The sequence below is a fragment of the Echinops telfairi genome, unplaced genomic scaffold (genome assembly GCF_000313985.2).
Source record: "Echinops telfairi isolate 266 unplaced genomic scaffold, ASM31398v2 ScPeMD7_7425;HRSCAF=8463, whole genome shotgun sequence".
Taxonomy (NCBI): domain Eukaryota; kingdom Metazoa; phylum Chordata; class Mammalia; order Afrosoricida; family Tenrecidae; genus Echinops; species Echinops telfairi.
In genome coordinates this window covers 8,867,588-8,888,259 of record NW_022111325.1, presented here as the reverse complement: position 1 = coordinate 8,888,259, position 20,672 = coordinate 8,867,588, and the positions used below count along the sequence as shown (strand labels likewise).

At 52.4% G+C, this 20,672-nt stretch overlaps 3 protein-coding genes across 3 annotated transcripts in view; 1 reads left to right on the top strand and 2 right to left on the bottom strand.

Annotated features, from left to right (window-relative positions):
- Positions 1 to 799: 799 nt before the first annotated feature.
- On the bottom strand, positions 800 to 4,098 carry FCER1G (Fc epsilon receptor Ig). The gene is made up of 5 exons (XM_004716538.2): positions 4,005 to 4,098; positions 2,226 to 2,317; positions 1,983 to 2,015; positions 1,552 to 1,572; positions 800 to 1,155 (listed from the first exon to the last, which is right to left on the bottom strand). Exons 1-5 carry the CDS (start codon positions 4,051 to 4,053, stop codon positions 1,093 to 1,095), a joined length of 258 nt encoding a protein of 85 aa, XP_004716595.1. The 5' UTR covers positions 4,054 to 4,098; the 3' UTR covers positions 800 to 1,092.
- Positions 4,099 to 4,710: 612 nt separating this feature from the next.
- NDUFS2 (NADH:ubiquinone oxidoreductase core subunit S2) lies at positions 4,711 to 17,103 on the bottom strand. The gene is made up of 14 exons (XM_004716537.2): positions 16,994 to 17,103; positions 16,121 to 16,227; positions 10,338 to 10,528; positions 8,239 to 8,359; positions 7,983 to 8,095; positions 7,654 to 7,728; positions 7,392 to 7,469; positions 6,944 to 7,029; positions 6,578 to 6,697; positions 5,903 to 6,032; positions 5,533 to 5,628; positions 5,279 to 5,362; positions 5,081 to 5,138; positions 4,711 to 4,921 (listed from the first exon to the last, which is right to left on the bottom strand). Exons 1-14 carry the CDS (start codon positions 17,086 to 17,088, stop codon positions 4,884 to 4,886), a joined length of 1,392 nt encoding a protein of 463 aa, XP_004716594.1. The 5' UTR covers positions 17,089 to 17,103; the 3' UTR covers positions 4,711 to 4,883.
- Positions 17,104 to 17,175: 72 nt separating this feature from the next.
- Positions 17,176 to 20,672, top strand: part of ADAMTS4 (ADAM metallopeptidase with thrombospondin type 1 motif 4) — an 11,143-nt gene continuing 7,646 nt past the window's right edge. The window contains exon 1 of the mRNA XM_004716536.4: positions 17,176 to 17,256. Within this exon, the coding sequence (XP_004716593.2) occupies positions 17,176 to 17,256 (81 nt within the window). The remainder of the gene's footprint in view (positions 17,257 to 20,672) is intronic.

The following is a 20,672-nucleotide window of genomic DNA, read 5'->3' as shown; positions in this document are numbered from 1 at the left end:
TGTGTGTGTGTGTGTGTGTGTGTGTGTGTGTGTGTGTGTGTATGTGTGTGAGGTCCCATACATGTGTACCTGGTGAGCTGTCCTCCCACTGCTCCCTGAAGCCCTCTAATTGGGATTGGTAATGACCTGAGGAACATAGCCTGACCCAGGCTCTACAACTCAGCTTTGGTTTAATTCCCAGACACAGAAGGCCAAGCTGGACGCAGAAATAATTTCTTAGGTTCTGATGTCTTAAAACAACGCCACCACCAAACAAACCTGGGTGGTACAAACGATTAGCACCCTCCGCTGCTAACCAAAAGATTGGTAGTCCAAGACCACCCATAGGCTCCTTAGGGGAAAGATCTGCTTCTGGAAAATCCGCCTTTCTATGGAGCACAGCTTGAGCTGAAACACGCAAGATGGCCATGAGTGAAAACCAACTGGGTTTTAATAGCTCCGGAAGTACCTCGATTCTCTCAACACATGAATCCCCGTCTCAGCACCATCCCAGCACACCTGGGGTCACGAATCTTCCCTTCTCCTGCCACAGTCAACCTGCACCCCTCAGTCAGACAAAATAGCCCAGGGGTCCGTTCACCTGTGAGCTCTGTGAAATCAGGATCTTAGTCTTCCTTGCTCAAATCTGTAACTTCAGGTGGAAACACCTTTCTCTGTGGTATATATTTTACCACAATAACATATCATTTTGAAAGGTGTGCATCTATGGTAAAGACAACAACCCACTAACCGACCTGCGTTTTGTGTCCGTTCTGGCGCCTGGCCGAGGCTGCGTGGCGGTGCGGTAAGTGACTCGGGCTCAGTGTGCCGTGGCTTTATTGGAGGAAGTCTCGTGGCCTTGCTTAGCAGAAGTTGGGGATGGGGAAGAGTAGGGCAAGGGGCAAGCCTTGGACGTTAATGAACAGCATTTGAGCATAAGCCTCTGACAGGAGGAGGACCCACTGGTGAGCACTGATGAGCAGTGAGAGTCAGTATAGGAGTGGGGTCCAGTGGTATTAATTGCAGAGGGGGCAGTTTAGGTGAATGCCCCCCATGTGGGTGGGGAGGAGGATTCAGAAGAGAAGCATGAGATGGAAGGCATCCATTCCACGGCTACTTTGGTGGCTTCTCGTGCTTCAGGGTCTCGTAAGTCTCCTGGGTCCGAGTGCTCAGGCCCTGGAAATGGGGGTATCAGAGGATAGTAGGTGTGAGCCTCTTTTAGGGCCCTTACCCACCTCCACACACTCCACCTCTTCCAAACAGACCCAAACAAATCAAACTCCCTGCCATCAAGTCGATCTTGACTCGTAGCGATCCTATAGGACAGGGTAGACCTGCACCACTCTGAGACGGTAACTCTTTTTTTTTTTTTTTTTCTTTTTTCCTGACGATAACTCTTTAAAGTACTCGAAAGCTTCATCTTTCTCCTGTGGAGCTACTGATGGAGTCAAACTGCTGACCCAGTGCACAACCACTATGGCACCATCCCTTCTAAAAGTCACTCAAAATTCCCACCCTTCTCTGCTGACTTCCTGGAACTGGGTAATGGTGGTGGTAGGCAGATGCACTCACCGTGTAAATGCCATCTGACTTCTGTGGAGGCAAAGGGGACAAGGCATTAGAGATCCACACCTCCTTCAGGGCCCTCCAGAACTTTCTTCCCTTCCCAGACAGGTCTCTGGCCAGAAGTAGCTAGCCCTCATGAGCCCAAGGGCCCACACCCAGATCCCCTGGCATGAATCAATACACATTTGCCTGTATGACTGGCTACAAGCACACAGGGACACACAAGGCACCATTCTCTCATATACTCTTGATTTGTCTGGACAGCTTGACCAGGACGCCTGGCGGGGTAGGATGAAGTGAGGGGTAGCCTGGGAAACAGAAACTGATCAATACCTGGCATATCCCCTCCCAGAAGCCCAGAGACCTCAGACCCCAAGGCTAGAGTCCTACAGGGGCAGAGTGTGAAAAGCTGTGTCCAGCAGAGGGGGAAGTCCTACCTCATGGCTGGTTACTGCCTTTCGCATCTGGATCTGGAATGGGGGGAAAGGTGATCAGTAAAGGGGAAGTCAGAAGCCCCTCCTCCTCCTCACCCCCACCCCCACCCCTAACTCCATGGGGGAACCCTTTCATTCCTGCAGCTGGAATCTACTATACAACACCTCCCACACTTCACCCCCTAACACCACCACCCCCCTCCCTGCCCTTCTTGCAACCCTCATCCCAGCCTGGCCCGGCCTTACCTTGAGCCTACAGTAGAGCAAGGTGAGGACAATGCCATACAAAAAGAGGATCGCATCCAGGATGTAGCAGAGCTGAGGCTCTTGCAGGGCCGCTGAAGGGATAAAGGGGGTGCCCGGGGTTGGGGCACAGGGGGGATGTGGCACTCAGGAGGGAGATGGAAAAGGGCTCTGGGACAGAAACCACTTTGCCCTCAGACTCTTCTTTCTCCTGCCACCCTCCTCTCCACACCCCACCTCAGGCCCCATCAGAAGTGTGAAGTACGAAGGGGTCTGTTGTGATGGGGGAACTTAGAGTGGAGGATTTTCCCTTCCCCCTCAACCCTCACCTTTCAGTCCTGTGGGTTCCTCAGGCCCCATTGAGCACCCTCCTCAAGGGACCCATCTGTGCTTGTCGAGCTGAGACCCAAAACCTCAGCCCCGCGGAGGGGTGGAGTAGGAGGGCGGGCTGTGACAAATTTCAGCAAAGAAACCACGAAATGGCTCTGCTAAGTCCTGTGACGGACCTGTGGCTGGGGGCTAGACAGGAAGGATGTGCTGGTGGTGGGGAAGGCAATCACACAAGATTACATGGTCATCTTGTTGCCGGAGTCTCTCTGCTTTCTGTTTTCTCATGAGACACATTTGGGGAAAACAGGCTCTGATCGCAGAGGCTGCAAACTCAAGACTGGGCATGTCTTAGGCTGGCTCAAGGAAATGTCCACAAGCTCTGTGGATCCCATCGCCTGCCACGCTGCCCTGTCACGTGAGAAGGCGTGCAAACTCTGGGCCGCAGAGAAGGGATGTCTTGTGTCATTTACATGATCCATGATCTGGCCTCAAGATTGCACCAGGCTCTTATCAGAAGGGCTCATGAGTGTGCTTCTGCTACCCCAGAGCACCTGCTAGTCCATGACACATTTTCCCACACAACATTGCATAAGTCTCAAAACCACCCTGAGCGAACGGGCGAAGAAACCAAAAGTTAAGTAACTTATCTGCGATCACAGTTAGGGGTGGGGCGGGGTGGGGACAGAAATCCAGGTTTTCTGTGTCCCGACTCACTGTGTCCTTGCTCTCTGCCTTCAGAGCTGGCTGCTCTCCTCCTGTCTCGTATCTTTTAGTATCCCCAAGTTTTCAAGCCTCCTTCCTCCCCACAGGACCCAGCTGCCACCATTCCCTCTTCAACTCTCTCTCTTCCAGCATAGACAGACAACCCGCCCTAGCAAGAGTTCTTAAAAACTGATCGGAGCCTTTAAAGTCGCTGGGCTTTCTCATTTCTGCCTATTTCTCAGCTGATGTCAAGGCCTCTAGAGGGCACTTTGTGCTGCCCACTCCTCTGTCAGCATATTGACACAATGCATGTTAGTGATGACCTCCCCACAGTGTATCTTGACCAGCCTTGCCTCACTCAGCATGAGGTCGGCCCTGCTTTCTTCAAGCGGGATCTGCATTGTTTAACCAGCTAACAACCCACTCCCACTGCCAACGGACGAGCCCCGTGAACAGGCAGATGGTGGGAAATGGAGCTCGGCCCGACACCGGATCCGGCAGTCCCACGTCCATTTCTCAGCCCTGACAAACTGCAGCCTCCGAAGCCGATCAGTCTTGATGAGGAAACACAGGGTAGGAAGAGGCCAAGGCAGGGGCACTGCGTCCCTGCTGCGCTGGCAGGCCGGCCTGTGGCTCTCGGCGTCCACGTCAGCCCAGCGGCTGTCTGCCCACGGCCAGTCTTCCTTTGTACCTGCCCCAGCCCACGGTCCCCCAGAGCTCGGCTCACTGTCCCTCATCAAACCTTCTCACCTGCTCGTTCAATCAGAAGGAGTAAGAGCAAGATCACTGCTGGAATCATCTTGGGCCGCGGGCCAGGGGGAAGCTGCGGACCGGGCGCTCCGACAGCACTGCGCAGCGGTACAGACTCAGCGCGCAGGGCCTTGACCACAGAGCTCCCCCCTTCCTGCCCCGCCTTCCCCCACGCTCTGGCCCCTTCCCCTTCCTGCGCTGAGGTCGACCGGGCGGCTCCCGGAAGGGCCAGCTAGGGCAGCTGGGAGAGCTGGTCACTTAGGCCTCGGGCCTACACTAACCAGGGCCGACACCACAGAAAGCGGGGTCTCTCCTACTGGGGGGAGATCGTCTACACGCACCAGCTTTCACTCCACCCCGGTTCAGAGATGACCCGCCAGTGAGCCTGCTGGAGACCCCAACTAGTCCTTCCCTCCTCCTGGCCTTGCACCCCATCTTGATTTGAGGGCTTTACCAATCTGTGTGGACACCTGGAAGCCCTGGGCACAGGGGGCCTCGAAGGGGAGTGGGGTGGGGTGGACTGAGGAGAAAGAGGAAGTAAGGAGGCATGGGGAATGGAGAAGTGGAGAGCATACCATTCAGAGAGGGGTGGGGATACGCAGGAAAATCGCTAAGAACAGAGTGAGAAGAGAAATGGAGCGTTAGCACACTTAAGTTTCCCATCAGAGTGAAAGACAGAGATCCTAAGACATACCAGAAGCTGGGGCATAGGGGCCGCAGAGCGGCTAATTTATTATACTCTTTCCTTTTCATGTGCACACCCAGGAAGCCTGACAGCTAAGTGTACATGTGTGTACAGACACATCCACGCAGACACACACACCGTTTCCAGTGGTGACGCATGTCACTGAGGAAGCTGAGGACGGAGGTCACCCCTGTTCACCGATCCACTTCTCCAAACACAATGTCTTGGGTACCTAGGAGGCCAGGGGGTGAAGAGAAAAATGAGGAGGTTACCAAAGATTATTCGGAATCCAAACCCAACAGGAAGGCCCCAGCTGCTGGGGCCACGGCAGGGGGTTCCCCACCCGAACCCCTTGGCCTAAGACGTCTCAGCCACACGATGGACCCAGTACCTATGATGGCGACGACATCTGCCAGCATGTGTCCCTTGGACATCTTGTCCAAACCAGCCTGGCGGGGAGGAGATGGCACCCATGTTAGGCAAGGTTTGTAGGGTACGAGGAGGAAGGGGGGTTCACCAAAGTTCAACCCAGGTCAAAAAATGACTAGATTCAAATCCCGGCATCAGAATCCTTGGGACTGCTTCTTACCAAGTGGGCAAAACCAGGCGCCTTGATCTTGCATCGATACGGGCGGCTGCTGCCATCAGACACCAGGTATACGCCAAACTCGCCCTGTCCGAGGGAGAAAAGCGGCTGCCTCCATTAACAGGAAGCACATTTTCCCCAAACAAAATCTCTCTAGTCCCCATCGTGTCCTCTCAATGGCAAACAGCATTTCTTTGGAGGCATATCCCCAGTCACCCACTCCACACCTTGTCTCTCCCTTCCCCTCTGCTCCGCACCTTAGGAGCCTCAATGGCAGTGTACGTGGCCCCTGGAGGAACCTGGTAGCCCTCGGTGTACAGCTTAAAGTGGTGAATCAGCGACTCCATGGAAGTCTGCAGAGGAGAACGCAAGAACATCGGTAAGTCTGGCCTTTCCCTAGCCCGACCAACATCTCTACCCTGGGGCAACTACAAACCCACTGAGTCAGTGGGCAGACAAGTCACAGCAGGCGAGGAGAGCTCCGGAGGGTTAAAAGCCTCACCTTCACGCAATTCATTCTTTTGAAAAAGAAAACTGAACAGCAGCATCTCATCTAAGGCCAGGCCTCCCTGGCTGGGTTCTTTGCCAAGACCCCACATTCCCTCCCCGCCAAGCAGCCAGGCCAACCTTCATCTCGGCTCGCTTTGGAGGAGACACTTTGGCGTCATCAACCTTGATCTCCCCGGGAGGCATCTTGTTTAAACACTGTAGGATGATCCGGAGGGACTGCCGCATCTCCTCCACCCGACACAGGTACCTGAAGTAGACGAGGCCGACTCACACGAGAGAAGGAGGAGGGTCAGATAAGGGCCAGGGAACGGTGTCCTTTGGCCAACCCGGGCGAAAAGCATTCGGTAAACTTTTCTCCTTGGTGGAGCACCTCTGCTTGACGGGGCCACCCACGTCAGTCCTATCGTCTTCTGCTTCTAATACTGAGTCCTCCCCCAAATCCTCTCCTCCTTTTCTCAGACCACACGCTGCGGCCTTGCCTTCTTTAAATACCCTTTTAGGCAAACAAGTAACCAAACAGAAACATCGAGATAATGTCAGGGTCAAATAAAGCGGTAACATTTGAATGGGTTTCAAAAAGTTTGTGGAAAACCACCATTATTTTTTAAATCTCTTTTTCCCACGAACCTTTAAAGGCCACTTGTGTATGACTATGCTCTGAAAAGGAACCCAGTTTGATATACACAGCACGCCAGGAGATTCTAGGAGGCAGAGCAAAGAAGAAAGCGGGCCAAAAGGAGACCAGGCAGGGAGACCAGCTGGGCACTGAGCCGGCAGCTGCTGGAGCCTTACCGATCGTAGCAGTCCCCGTGGGAGCCAATGGGAACATCAAACTCCACCTGGTCGTACACATCATAGGGCTGTGTCTTCCGAAGGTCCCACTGGATTCCGGAGCCCCGGAGCATCACCCCACTGGAGAGCAGACAATGGCAATAAGGGCCACTGTCCACTAATAGAGGAAGGAGACATACGTTCCTCTTTCTTTCCCCGCTTTCCGCCCTCACATTCAAGGGGCAGGATTAAAACCCAGAGCCCGGCAATGAGAGTGCCTGTCACATACTCCCAAAGCTACTCCTGCCCCAACCCTGCAGAGGAAGGTCAGCACTAGGTGTCCCCGGCCGGCCGCAGGGCCCGGGAAAGCAGTCTCATTCCTCACACCTGAAACCATAGTTAAGGGCATCCTCTGCTGTTACAACTCCGATGTCCACCGTGCGATTTCGCCAGATCCTGTTGTTGGTCAGCATCTGATAGTGAAAACGGGTGTGTGACTGCTCTTCAGTCCAGGAGACTTCCATATTTCCTTTAAAAACTCACTACTCAATAATAATAATAAACTGATACAGCAAAAAACAAACAAAAAACCTCACTACTGTGGTGTCATTCCAGCTCACAGCAACCCTTTAAGGCAGAATAGGCGTGAGGCTATAAATCTTTCTGGGAACAGAAAGCCTTATCTTTCTCGGAACAGCTGGTGGGTTTGAACCACGAACTTTCTGGGTAGCAGATAAACACTTAACCCGCTATGCTACATCACTAGGACTCCTCATAGTTTTTCACAAATGGGAATGTAAAAAGAGAGTTTTCCCCCCATTGACTCCTATCTTACCTCCTCCACCTCATCAATCCGGAGAGAGAAGTTCTTAGAAAACTCATAGATGTCATCCATGAGCCCGAGGGGTAGGTCCTGGAAGCCAAATGGAGGATGGCAGTGAGCCGAGCGATTTTATTCCCGAGTGAGAGCCAGCCTTGCCTCCCAGGGCCACAGGGGACAGCTAGCCCTGGCCATTCCACATGCCCGTGCTGCCCTCCTGTGGCCGCAGAGAATACAAGCCTGGGCTGAAAGCTCAGGGGGCGGGGCACCCGCTCACCTGGTGCACTCCTCCTGGCCTGACATAAGCAGCGTGCATTCGGGCGCCGGACACTCGCTCGTAGAACTCAAACATCTTGATAGGACACACTGGGAATTAGTGACAACGTCCAACAGCATGGCGGTCCACCCCCTACCTTCTCACGCTCCACCAACCCTCTGACGCAGAATTCCTAAGAATAAACCCAGGATTATACCCTTCGCCTTCTCTCCACTAAGACCACCACCCCCTTCCCTCTTAATCTCTGTCTCCTGCAGACCGTCTTTCGTTCTTGTACTTCCTTCCCTCTCCCTATTGCACATCCACCCCGCCCCGCCCCGCCGGCCTACCTTCTCCCTTTCTTCAAACATCCAGAAGAAAGGGGTCATGGCCCCAATGTCCAGGGCGTGTGTGGTCACCGCCATGATGTGATTCAGAAGCCGTGTGATTTCTCCAAACAGCACTGAGGAGTGGGGAGAGCAGAGGGGCAATAGGGGCTGACGGAAGTTCTAGGCAGAGGCTGGGTGGGGGCTGAATGAATATCAGACTTGGGGTGGACCCTGTGCTGTGCTCACAGAGGGTCCCAGGAGAGGAGGCAGGGCATACCTCGGATCCACTGAGCCCGTGGTGGAGGCTGGATGTTGAGCAACTTCTCCACAGCCAGTGAATAGGCCTGTTCGTTACACATCATGGACACATAGTCCAGCCGGTCGAAGTACGGAAGGGCCTAGGAAGGGCAGGCGTGGGGGTCACGCTGAACAGACCCAGGCCCCAGTCTGATGGCTGGAAACCTGGCTCAGTGGGCAGCAGGGGCTGGGGTTGTGTAATCCCTGCCAACCCCAGCAGCCGTAGATGAAACCACCCTACACCAGTACCAGAGTATGCTGGCCAATGTTTAACAAGCAGTTCCCCGGGGAGGAGGAAAGCCCCAGATCTGTCAAGCTTATGGACTCCCAAACGGGAAAACTCTCCACTTTTAAGCAACCAACTTCAGACAGCTGGGTGTTGGGAAGAGGCGCAGGATGAGCACACCAATTATACAGTATTTCCACCCCTACCAATAAAAGTTACCTCAAGAACACAGCACCGGAAAGTGCTGACTTTGAAGCACTTCCTGCCTTTGTGTTTAATATAGTGTACTACGTTTTGTGTTTACAGCATCTAAGTTTTAATAATGGCTGTGTGTAACAACCCACTCAGTTCCCAAAAATGGCACAGTTGGCTCTTACAAGCCACTCTCGGCCCATAACGGTAGCTCCAGCGCCCCACTGCCAACAATCCTGACTCAGGGGGCTCCCCTGCCAAAGAGACCTCGGACTTCCGAGCCTCCTCCTCTCCTCTCACAGCCCTTTGGAACGAGAGCGAAAGACAAAGGGCGCTCGATCTATCTTCAGAAACCTTGGGGAGTGAGGACTTTATGGAAGACAGACCACTAAAAGTGAAAACAGGAGAAGGTGGCAGGGCCCTGAGGACGGGATGGAGTTTTGGCAGGATTTGTTTGGAGTAGCTGGGAATAACTGGTTATTTCCCAAGAATGAGAAACGACAGGAAGGGAAAAAAACCACGTCCTCGCTCCCTGCTAAACTAGCTTGAGCTTCCAGGAAAGAGGCGGGGCCAAGATCCCCCTCTTGGGGACAGCCTGTTCTTGTGCTGACATCACTGGGACGTGGGATCCCACGACAAAGCTGAACTCCATGCACTCTGGGACCATCATTGCCTGGACGCCGTGGGGGAATCCCCCATTCCTGTCACTCAAAGTCAATCCCAGGCTAGTGACTAAATCTTAATGCCACCACCTTCTGTAGCCGGACCTGTTGTTCCGTAAGAGAAAGGGGAAAACTTCAGTGTCTCATCCTAGATCCAACTTCAAGTCTGACCCACACCATTTGGATCACACTCACAACCCGCGCTCCCCGCCCCCCCCCCACTCCGGTCGCTCTGACTCACGGTTTCAAAAACAAACTTAGACAGAAGATACAAGAATCAGCTGTGACTCCTCCAAGAGCTGACGTCTCTCTCCTTCCCCCCCTCCTCTGGGGACACCCCATTTGACGCACTAATCTAACAGCAGGGAAACTGAGGCAGCAGAGCAACGATACTTGGGCAGCCGGTCAATCAGAGTGTAATTAGTCAAACACAAAAGGACAAAGTTTATGAGCCCACTGACATTACAAGAAATTTTAAAAATTAAAAAAAAAAAGGTCTTTATAGAAAACAAGCAGACTTTGCTGGTTATGAAGACTAAGTGGGGATGGACGGGAAGGGGGAGCAACAGGCTAGAGGGTAGACAGTGTTCACACCCATGGGTCAAGGGGAAGCTAATGTTCAACCAGAGGGAGGGAAGAGGAGAATGGGGTTGGGGGCAGCAGGCAAGCCACTGGGAGGGTTGACCCGTTTGTTTAAGTTGCTGAAAGCAGAAATGGGGATCTGCCCCGTACACCAGCACTGAATTCACAGTAGGAAGTCTGAGGGAAAGGAAAAGCAGAGGCAGCCGAACACACGCCAGGAATGTGGCTCCAGCTCCAAGCCACTGCTGCTGGAGAAACCAACTCCAGATGCCACCCCTCCTACCCATCCCGCCCACAAAGGCTGTCCCCGGGCACTGCCAGGCAGCACCCCTCAACTCCTTCCCTGGGGCTTTGGGAAGAGCAACCGGGCCCTCCACCCGGGATGCATCCTGTCCAGGGCCCCGCTCACTCCCACACCTGCAGATAGGTCTTGTACTCGATGAGCTTCTCGGTGCCGCGGTGCAGCAGGCCGATGTGTGGGTCGCACTTGCGCACCATCTCCCCGCTCAGCTCCATCACGAGTCGCAGGACCCCGTGGGCGGCTGGGTGCTGAGGCCCAAAGTTCAGGGTCAGGTTGGTCACCAGTTTGTCCTTGGGAGGGTCCATATCTGAGAAGTGGGAAATTGTTGGTAGCTCAAGAGTAATTCTCGTGGAAATCCCCCAAGAGACAGTAAGTCATTAGCCTCTCCCAATACATCTTCCAGGATCTCGTTGATCTTATTTTCATCATTCCAAAATAAATAGATAGAAGATCATAAGATGGAAAAAAATGAAGAGCTAAGCTTTCTGATGAGAGGGACCATAAACACCCCATCACCCCCCTTCTCTGTCTCCTAGAATATCTTTTTCTTGTTGTTATTGAAATAATTTTACTGGGGGCTTTACAGCTCTTGTCACAATCCATACATAAACACCCACTGTGCCTTCCCAACACAACCGCTGAAGACAAAGCGGGTTAATAAGCAAATGTGGTGAAGAAAGCTGATGGTGCCCGGCTATCAAAAGATATAGCGTCTGGGGTCTTAAAAGCTTGAAGGTAAACAAGTGGCCATCTAGCTCAGAAGCAACAAAGCCCACATGGAACAACATATCAACCTGTGTGATCACGGGGTGTCGAACGGATCACTGAAGACAAATGGGTGCATAAGCAAATGTGGCGAAGAAAGCTGATGGTGCCCGGCTATCAAAAAGTATAGTGTCTGGGGTCTTAAAGGCTTGAAGGTAATCAAGCGGCCATCAAGCTCAGAAGCAACAAAGCCCACATGGAAGAAGCACACCAGCCTATGCAACCACGAGGTGTCGAAGGGATCAGGTAAAAGGCATCATCAGAACAAAAAATCTTACCATAGTGAATGATGGGGGGAGTGCGGAGTGGAGATCCAAAGCCCATTAGTAGGCCACTGGAGATCCCCTTGCAGAGGGGTCTCGGGGAGGAGATGAGCCAGTCAGGGTAGGATGTAACAATGATGAGAAACACAATCTTCCTCTAGTTCCTAAATGTTTCCTCCCCGCTCCCACTACCATGACTCGAATTCGATCTTGCAAGACTGGCTAGACCAGAGGAGGTACACTGGTACAGATAGGAACTGAAAATACAGGGAATCCAGGACGGATGAGCCCTATAGGACCAGTGGTGTGAGTGGCAAAACAGGGAGGGTAAAGGGAGAATGGGTAGGAAAGAGGGAACCGATTACATGGAACTATATGTGACCTCCTCCCTGGGGGACAGACAACCGAAAAGTGGATGAAGGGAGACGTCGGACAGGGCAAGATATGACAAAATACCCATTTATAAACTATCAAGGGCTCATGCGGGAGCGGGGAGTGGGGAGGGAGGGGAAAAATGAGGACCTAATGTCGGGGGTTTAAATGGAGAGAAAATGTTTTGAGAAACGATGTACAAATGCGCTTTACACAATTGATGTGTGTATGGATTGGGATAACAGTTGTATGAGCCCCTAATAAAATGTTAAAAAATAAAAAAAATAAAAAATAAACACCCACTGTGTTAAGCACATTTGTACATTTGTTGCCATCATCATTTTCAAAAACATTTTCTTTAGCTGATACCAAGGGCTCAAGCAGAAAGCAAATGTTTTGAGGATGATGATGGCAACAAAAGTACAAAGGTGCTTGACACAATGGATGAATGGATGGATTGTGATAAGAGTTGTACGAGGCCCCAATAAAATGATATTTTAAAAAACACATTTTCTTGAGCCCTTGGTATCAGCTCACTCCCTCCTCCCGCTCATAAGCCCCTGATATTTATAATTATTTTTCATGTCTTACACCGACTGCTGTCTCCCTTCACCCACTTTTCTGTTGTCCGTCTCCCTGGGAGGGGGTTATATGTAGATCATTGTGATCAGCTCCTCCTTTCTCCCCCACCTTACCCTTACCCTCCTGGTATCGTTACTCTCATTACTGGTCCTGAGGGATTTATCTGTCCTGGATTCCCTGTGTTTCCAGCTCTGATCTGTACCTGTCTGTACATGTCTGGTCTCAACAGATTTGTAAGGTAGAATATCATACACTTTAATAGTTCAAGCATATGAAGGAGAGTTGTGCAATCACCACCATTAATTTCAGAATACTTTCTTTTTCCTCGTACTTGTTGTTAGCTCCCCATTTCCCGGCAATTTCCCTTACAGAGTATCTTATTATCAACAATAAGAGGTAACACATATATAGCCAGGTACTTTATCTTAATTCTCCCAGTGAGTAGTGTAAAAAAAGAAGAAGAAGGAAATCTGTTTGTTGCCATCAAGTCAATTCTGACTCACACTGATCCCACAGGGCCGAGAACTAACTGCTCCACAGGACTTCCAGGGCTGAAATCTTGACAGAGGCAGACTGCTGCATGTTCCTCCTGCAGAGTGACCGGAGGTCTGAGCTACAGACCTTACATTATAGCCAAGTGCTTAACCTCTGTGCCACTAGAGTTCCAATAGGGACCCCAGGTACTTTTATGTTCACATTTTATGGGGGACACTGAGGCCAGAGGCCAAAGGCCTTGCCCAGGATCACAGAACTAGGGAATGACAGAGCCAGGATTTGAACTAGCAGCTCAGCTCCACAGCCTGTACTTCTAACGACTAGGATACACTGCTCTCCAAAAGTTCCAGCAAATAGTGCTTGCTACTACTGCATGTGCGTTGTTACTCCTCAGAGGCTTTCAATTTAATTTGGGGAAGAAGTACATGTAAACAACGAGTAACCCAGATCAAACTGATCAGTTCCCAAGCAAGTGGCTTAGCCATGAATTATTTAAAGGAAGGAAAGAAATAATAGCGAAGGCCTCTTAGAGGTAGGAGCTGAAGCAATTAGGTGTAGGGGATGCCTCGGTTAGGAAGGGGAAAGAAAAGGCATTCCGAGCTATGGAATCCACACACTTCATGTCTTAGCAACATGGAAGCAGGCATCTGTGGAACTTCTAGCAGGCCATCCCAAGAGGCAGGAGACTGGTGCTGGGAGACAGGATAAAATCGTAGTCACACTGACCAATACTAACAGTTCATATCGATGAAGAACTGACCACGTGCCACACGGAACACTAAGTGGTTTCTGCTTCCCCTCCCTGATCCCAGGATAAGGTGATGGAGCAGGTACTTTATCCACTGGTCACGAATTTCAAATGAGACCCGCAACCAGAGCCCATCTTCTCAACCGACATTCTTCACTGTGGGTTTTAGAGTCAGACAAACCTGAGCTAAACACTTCCTGGGGGCCACTGAGCCGGTTTCAGTCTCCCTGCACCCTCTGGTTGTTAGCAGAGTCTGACTCCTGGCGACTGCATGTCTGCAGAGTAGAACGGCTCCACAGGGCTGTCAAAGCCGTGACCATTCACAACCAGGTCACCAGGCCTATCTTCTGAAGAGCCACCGGGCTGATTCAAACACCACCCTCTTGTTCAGAAGTCAAGCAGTGAACTGCTTACACCACCCAGAGACGCCCCTCCTTGAACCGTCATCTCTTCAAAATCAGAATAGTACTAATACTACTTTCATGGGGTTGCAGCAAGGGTTAGTGAAATAAAATGAACAGACTAAGTGTGGGTTACAAAAGACTGTTCCCCAGCTTTGTCTCCCCCAAAGATATGTCAAACATTAGAGGCTGTTGGCCAGCAAGCACATGGTGGGAGGTCAGATGCTTAGAGATATTCTCCCTGAAGGCATTCAGACATGGTCTGGTCCACTGTAGGTGGGGCTCACACCCTACTGATAAGTATAGTAATTGTTTCCATGGAGATCCAGAGAACAGGTCAAACCTGCTCAGTGACATCCAAAGTTAGGCTGCCATCCTGAATCTAGGATCCGCCCATCTTGTCACATGTGTTCTCCCAATTCCTCTCCTTCCTATTGCGTGTATACCCCTAGATCAAGGTGACCAGATTTAAAGCGGGACACCATTGACTGGGGGTGGGGGTTCTTGATTAAAAATTTGGTCTATATGGAACAGACTGTTCCCTAACTTGTGCATTCTTTCCAAAAATCGGAACTTTTTAAAATTGCCAAAAATCGGGACTGTCCCACCAAAAGCAGGACATCTGGTCACCTTACCCTAGATCGCCCCCCTCTCATTGCTGTATTACCTATAGTACAACCCCTTCCTGTGACATATGTTTTTACCTGTAATTAGGGGGCTTGCACGCCCCCAAAGGTTTATAATAAAGACCTTGGTTAGAAATAAAGACCGAGGGGGGAGCGGGGAGGGAGGGGAAAAATGAGGACCTAATGTCGGGCGTTTAAGTGGAGGGGAAATTTTTTTGGGAATGATGTACAAATGCGCTTTACACAATTGATGTGTGTATGGATTGCGATAACAGTTGTATGAGCCCCTAGTAAAATGTTTAAAAACAAAAAAAAACAATTTGCTCTGTAAACTTTTAGTCAAATCACAATTTAAAGAAGAAGAATATAAAATGTTGGAAATGTACATTTTAGCTACACTTCCTAAGGTGATAATTATTAGGTTTTAATGGCTTGCTATAAGATGTGCAAAAGAATGATATCCACTTTTTAAAGTATATCTTTTGGGTTAAGAAGTATTAAAATATTTTTAAAAAAAAGAAATAAAGACCTCACTCCCAGTCCTCTCTCCCCTGTCCCCTCTCCCCTTGTCCTCCTTCCCATCCCCCTCTCTCCTGCCCTGCACCACCAAGAGGAGCTGAGGTGAGCATGCTACTACGAAATGTGTCTGACTCCATTACTTCAATCTCTCGTCTATCTTTCTTATTCTCTATGACTTTAATGTAGTCTTTACTTATTATCGCTGTACAATTGTGCCTGCCGGGCCTGTGATGGTTTAGTGGATTATGGGTTGGGTTGCCCCGTAGGAGAAAGTTGAGACTTTCTACCCCTGTAAAGATTTACAGTCTCAGGGGGCAGTTCCACTTGGAGCTATGGGGTTGCTCAGTCAGAAGCAAGCTGGTGGCTGTCAGCTGGAATTGGTTGGAAGAAATGGCTTTGAGGGTTTTTGATCAAGAGAAAGGCTGATATGATGAAATGCTGTTTGGGAAGGATGAAAGTAATGGTGTCGTATAGCACATTGGAAAGGGGACAATCAGTGGTAGGAACACATTCCTGAAATAATGAAAGTTTAACACAAGATGAACCTGAACTAGAGTGGTACAACAAGAATCAAAGGGAGAGGTAGCCAGGTGTGGCACTTCACGAGAATCTACCGGTCTTGATAACTTATTGGACATGGACAGGGAGGGTAAGGGAGCGGAAAGAGCCAAGGGTAACGTAAAACATTTCAACCCAGAAGGATCAGAAGGATTATGCTAATGATCAAAAGAGCTCATTTTAATGGGGGTGGGGGGACGGCGGCATTTAGGCAGGATTCATCTGTGCACCAGGGTGACAACCACCATGGCAGAGAGGGAGCTGGAGGTGCAGTCCTTAACCTCTGGGGGACAACTAAAGCTGAGGATTTAAATTTGATAAAGACCTTCAGGTACTGGCTGGAACCTATCCTTTGTTCTGTTTGGGATGCCCTTCTTTTCCTTCGCTATTAATATTACTCCTATTACTATAATTAGATTTTACTCAACTGGGTCAAAGAATTACGAGGATGGGGGCTAAAGCTGACCTAAAACCGGGGGCAGCAACTTACAATGAGGCTGCATCCCAGGAAGATGTACAAATGGTGGGCAGTGATGGACATAGGTTGGGAGAGCAGTTCTTGGCACTCACCATTCCAGGGTGGAGGCTTCCAGTGGGCTGTTTCCTTGGTCGGGTACATGACAGCCCCTGCAAACTGTTCTGCCCATTCCACATCTGGCTGCCACTGGCGAGCACCTCTGAGGAGTTAAAAGACACAGATCCTAGACCATAAGCCTTACAGCATTCCCACACACTGTTTGTCTGTTTGTTTTTTATCCATTCACTCTTTTCTGGGCCCATGGAAGGGCCTTCAATTCCTTCAATTCCCTGCAATCTCCCAGGCGGAATAGCATAACCCTATCGGAAAGCAAGGTGCCCTGGCCCAGTGGTTCCCTTTCCACTAAGAACTTATTTCTAAAGCCCCATCACTCCTGTGCATGCAAAGTTGGAGGATTCTCACTCTCTCACATGGACAACATACATGCTGGAAAGGTGCTTATTCAAGGTCACCGAAGACTACGAAGGCAGCCTGTGTGTAAGCTCCGTGGAGGGGAGTGAGGTTACTCAGGCAGGTCCCCGGTGCCCATCAAGGATCCTTTGACTGCGGACCCCTCAGAATGGGCCCCGGTCTCCACGGCGATGGCCCCCCAGCAGCACCCCGCCCCCTCTTGCGGGGTGGGGAGGCGCAGCAGGGCATAAGTAGGTGGCGTTATCACCGATGTTGAGGGCCGGGTCTCCCATCCCCACTGATTCCATGCTGGCACAAGCTCAAGATCTCTCCCTCCCCTGCACGTCTCCTGGACCCGCGAGTCCTGGAGGCCTGAGCGCGGGGGTCACAAAGCTAGGTCACTCTTTCCTTGGAGGGGGGTGGGGGGGTGGAGGGTCACGAGGCTTGCGGGGTGTCCCAGACTAGAGAAACCCGAGCCTTGGGGACACTGCGACGAACACTGTCTCCGGTCTCACCTGCTGGGCTGAACTGCCAGTCGGACCCCGGCCCCGGGCTGCAGCACCTGGGCCGCGACGCCCCGGAGGCTGCAGAGGGCCCTCAGCGCCGCCATCTCGCTCCCGGGGCCGACAGCGGCAAGGAGAACCGGGCGGAAGTGGCGCCGGCGCGCCCCCTGCACGGCTTCTCGCCCGTGAGTGCAATGGCGCCGCCCACCACCCCGACGCCTTCCGGGTTCGGTGCGCCGGCCTTAATTGTCCCTGAAGTCGAGGCGACTGCCGCCGTCTGTACTGAGAACGGTTTTTCTCGTTGCGCTTGGCTGACCTGCCAAGGCATGAGCCGGCGAAACTTGCCACTCCTGCCGAAGGCAGCCCCCGCCTGCGTGTACTTTGTCCTTTGGCAGCGACCTCAGCGCACACGGCCCGGCCCGGCCGCCTTCTGCCCTGGCCTTTTCTCGATGTAGCTGTGCTTGAGCCCTGCCCATCTGGCGTTGTCCTTAGCAGCCTCGGGATCCGCCCGACTCTTGGCGACTCCAGGTGTTGCACAGTCGAAGCGCTGCGCAGGATTTTCGTGGCTGTTAAGATTTATGGAAGCGGTTCACCAGGCATTGCTGAGCCCATTCAGAGTCCCAACCTTTGCGTTAGTGGCCCAGGCTCCTGCCTTTGTAGGGTAACCTGGGGTTTTCCCAATTATCTCCCCATTTTCGAATCCAAAAGATTCCTATCTGGGAAAGCTAACCACTGAGCTTCTCAAGCAGGTCTGAGCACTCCGACCTAAGCTGATCGGATTGCCTGCTGGAGGGTACCACTTCTCCCTAGGAGGGAAGGACGCCTGTGTGTGACCCTGAGATCTATCTGCCAGGCTCTCTGAACTTACAGGAGCACCCCACTTCCCCCCTAGACCAGCCTCTTTTCACTGACTTCTTTCTGACCCTACCCCAGGCCTGGACAGTGGCCAGCAGCATACACAAGAAGTGGCACCAGGAATCTGATCCCAAATTTGGTATGGAAGGGACAAAGCCGCTTCCACACTTGGAGGCCACTTCCTTGTCTTTCCCTCTGCCTTCTAAGCCCAGCTCCAGCTGGGCCACCCTTGAGTTTTCACTTCTCTTCCCAGGCCGAATCTGGAAAGAGGCCTTCCCTAGATCTCCCCCAGACAGAGTTCCTGGGACATAGCCCACCAGCAGTGCACAAGGGTGGGGCAGACAGACCAGGGGAGTGGCAGAAACTGATTTTTTAGCTGCAAAGAAAGAGGAGAAAGCCAGACTTCTTGCCTGGAAATGGGAACCATACCAAAGGGTGGGACCAGAGCCCTGGCTGTGGGAACGGCCCAGGACCTGGAGTAGACAGGGTAGCCTCCACTGTCAGCCCCTGCTAGCCTCCTCATCTCCTACCTTCCCAAAGGCTTTCTCTCCTTTTGTAGTTGGGATAATGTGATGGTAGGAGGGAGGGGTGTGTGTGTGTTGTGTGTGTGATTGTTTAAAGCCAAGTTCAACCTGGGAGAAGTCAGGATAGATTGTGGGCTGCTTAGCCCTGGGGACAGCTTGAGCTGGGACTGGGACTGGGGTAAGGGCTCCTGGGGGCTTCCTGAGACACTGCATCTTTTGTGTCTTCTCCTTGCTGCCAACACCCCCTCACACACTGCTGCTGTGACTCTAAGGCCCTTTGTCTCTCACTGCTTACTCACCCCCTTTGTCCTCAACTCAGCTAGGGGGGTGGGTAGGAGCAGTGAGAGCCTTCTGGGGATAGCTCCTCCTGCCCCTGCCCCTGCCCCTGCCCCTCTCCCACCCCTTGTCTGCCTGCTCTGCCTCCTCCAGTCCCAGTGCCCTCAGTTTAGAACACGGTTCAGGGCATGAGGTGGGTCTAAAGGTTCTGAGAGCCCTGGGCGGTGGGTGGCACAAGAAGTGATAGGCATCGGGCAGGTGTTAGTGACCTGAGCAGGAAGGGAGGGGAGAGGAAGTACTAGTAGGATATGATGTGGGAGACAAGGCACAGTGACTAGGTGAGTGGGGCCAGGGGACCTGCTCTGTCTTTGTGAAGGGAAGGGACTGCTGACTGCACTCTCCTTCCTGGGGATTTCCTGGGGAAAGGAGTAGCCCTGGGCAGAGATGCCCTGACTGCTGACCCCTTCGCTGGCTCGCCTCGAGAGTCCACTGCGAGTGCTCTTCTGCGTCCCTTTGGTCCAGACCCAAGGGGATCATTTTGCTTCCATTTCCTAATGCTGCCTCTTCCGCTTCTCCCCTCATGTATCCTAACTCCCCTCCATGCGAGGTTTCCTCCATCCTCTCTCTGTCCCATGGGAAATGAGAAACAAAGGTTATTCAAGATTTCCAGAAAGGTTGGGTCCTTATTGGCAAAGTGGTGCCAGGAGAGAGGGCCAGGTGAGGCTGCCCCGGGGGACACTGGGTGTGCCTGGATTCCTGACTGACTGATCGACAGACAGACTGGCTGGCTGGAGGAGGGCTTAGGGCAGTTGGGGGCCAGGAATCTAGGGGAAGCTACTGGGAGTTGGGCCAGGGAAAGGGGAATCAGGAAGTAGGTGGGGGCATGAGGAACTGAGGCAACATGGCAGTTCAAAGCTTCAAAGGAGGCAGTGGTGGGGGTGGGGAGTTGAGGGAGAGAAGGGATGTTAGAGATGAGCCTATAAAAGGAAAAGTTATCTGCCCCCTCCTGGTACCAGAATTGTCGCACCTGGGGGTCCATAACCCTCCTGATGGCCATCTGTCTCACTCCCCCATGCTCCCCACCGGGTCCCATGGGGAACCGTGCCAGCCCCCACCCCCACTTCTTTGTTCTCCCCTTGGTTGCTGCCTTACCTATTACCTACCCTGTTCCTCAGCAGCAGTGCCCTCGGGCCTGGAAACCAGCGTGAGGGCCAGAGGGTGATGCAAGGACACCCTGAGAAAGGGCAGTCACCTCGGGTTAGACGGGGAGAAGAATCCCCCAGGGCCATCGGCCCTTCTGTGCGTGCAGGCAGGGCCCTCTCCCCAACTTCCTAACCCTCCTGGGGCTCTGTCCCACCAAATCCCGGAGATAGCTGAGGGCCCTTTGTGGGTTTTGGGAAAAGCTGTGTCATCAGCTGGCGCAGTGCCCAGTGATCCATCCGGTTGCTAGATTCCCGCCCCCAAAAAGGGGGCAAGTCCCTTTTTTTTTTTTTTTTTAAGGACAAAAAGTTTTAAAAAAAAAATCTGAGGATTTGGGGAAGCAATGAGACACCCATCTGAGTCCCACGGATAGAGCTGGTGACTGAGTGGCTTACAGCGCAGCCAATCAACGGCAGCAGCTCGGGATGCTTAAAAGAGCTGGCGCGGAGCGAGGCTGGGGAGAACCCACAGGGAGGCCCACAGACCCTCAGACACCGGGGAGACTGAGGAGGAGCAAGAGAGGCAGAGACAAAGGCACTGCGGAGGAGGCAGGGGCAGAGGCAGAAAGGGCAGGCACCGAGGCAGCCAGGCAGTACCCCCCGAGGGAGCCTCCTCAGAAGCTGCAGGAGACTCAGGCAGGGCGGAGAGGTTGGTGTCTGCCCCCTGCAGACCTCCAGGCAGCCAAGTAGCGTCCCACCTCCTCGGCTGGTCCCCAGGCCCTTGGGGAACTTTGTCTGGGGCCCGAGCAGGAGTCCGAGGCCCCCAGGCTGTGGAGAGGAGCTCGCTCAAGCCGGTGTGGGCGGTTGGGGAGCCCCCAGACACCTCCGTCCTTCCTA

What these genes read in the sequence shown, in the direction of transcription:
- FCER1G (XM_004716538.2), bottom strand. Translation starts at nt 4,053, where the DNA reads ATGATTCCAGCAGTGATCTTGCTCTTACTCCTTCTGATTGAACGAGCA. An exon ending in CCTTCTGATTGAACGAGCAG is followed by an intron (nt 2,318 to 4,004) that starts GTGAGAAGGTTT and finishes TTATCCCTTCAG; the next exon opens with CGGCCCTGCAAGAGCCTCAG. An exon ending in AGGCAGTAACCAGCCATGAG is followed by an intron (nt 1,573 to 1,982) that starts GTAGGACTTCCC and finishes TTGCCTCCACAG; the next exon opens with AAGTCAGATGGCATTTACAC.
- NDUFS2 (XM_004716537.2), bottom strand. Translation starts at nt 17,088, where the DNA reads ATGGCGGCGCTGAGGGCCCTCTGCAGCCTCCGGGGCGTCGCGGCCCAG. An exon ending in AGTACAAGACCTATCTGCAG is followed by an intron (nt 8,360 to 10,337) that starts GTGTGGGAGTGA and finishes TGCCCTTCCTAG; the next exon opens with GCCCTTCCGTACTTCGACCG. An exon ending in CACGGGGACTGCTACGATCG is followed by an intron (nt 6,033 to 6,577) that starts GTAAGGCTCCAG and finishes CGTCTACTTCAG; the next exon opens with GTACCTGTGTCGGGTGGAGG.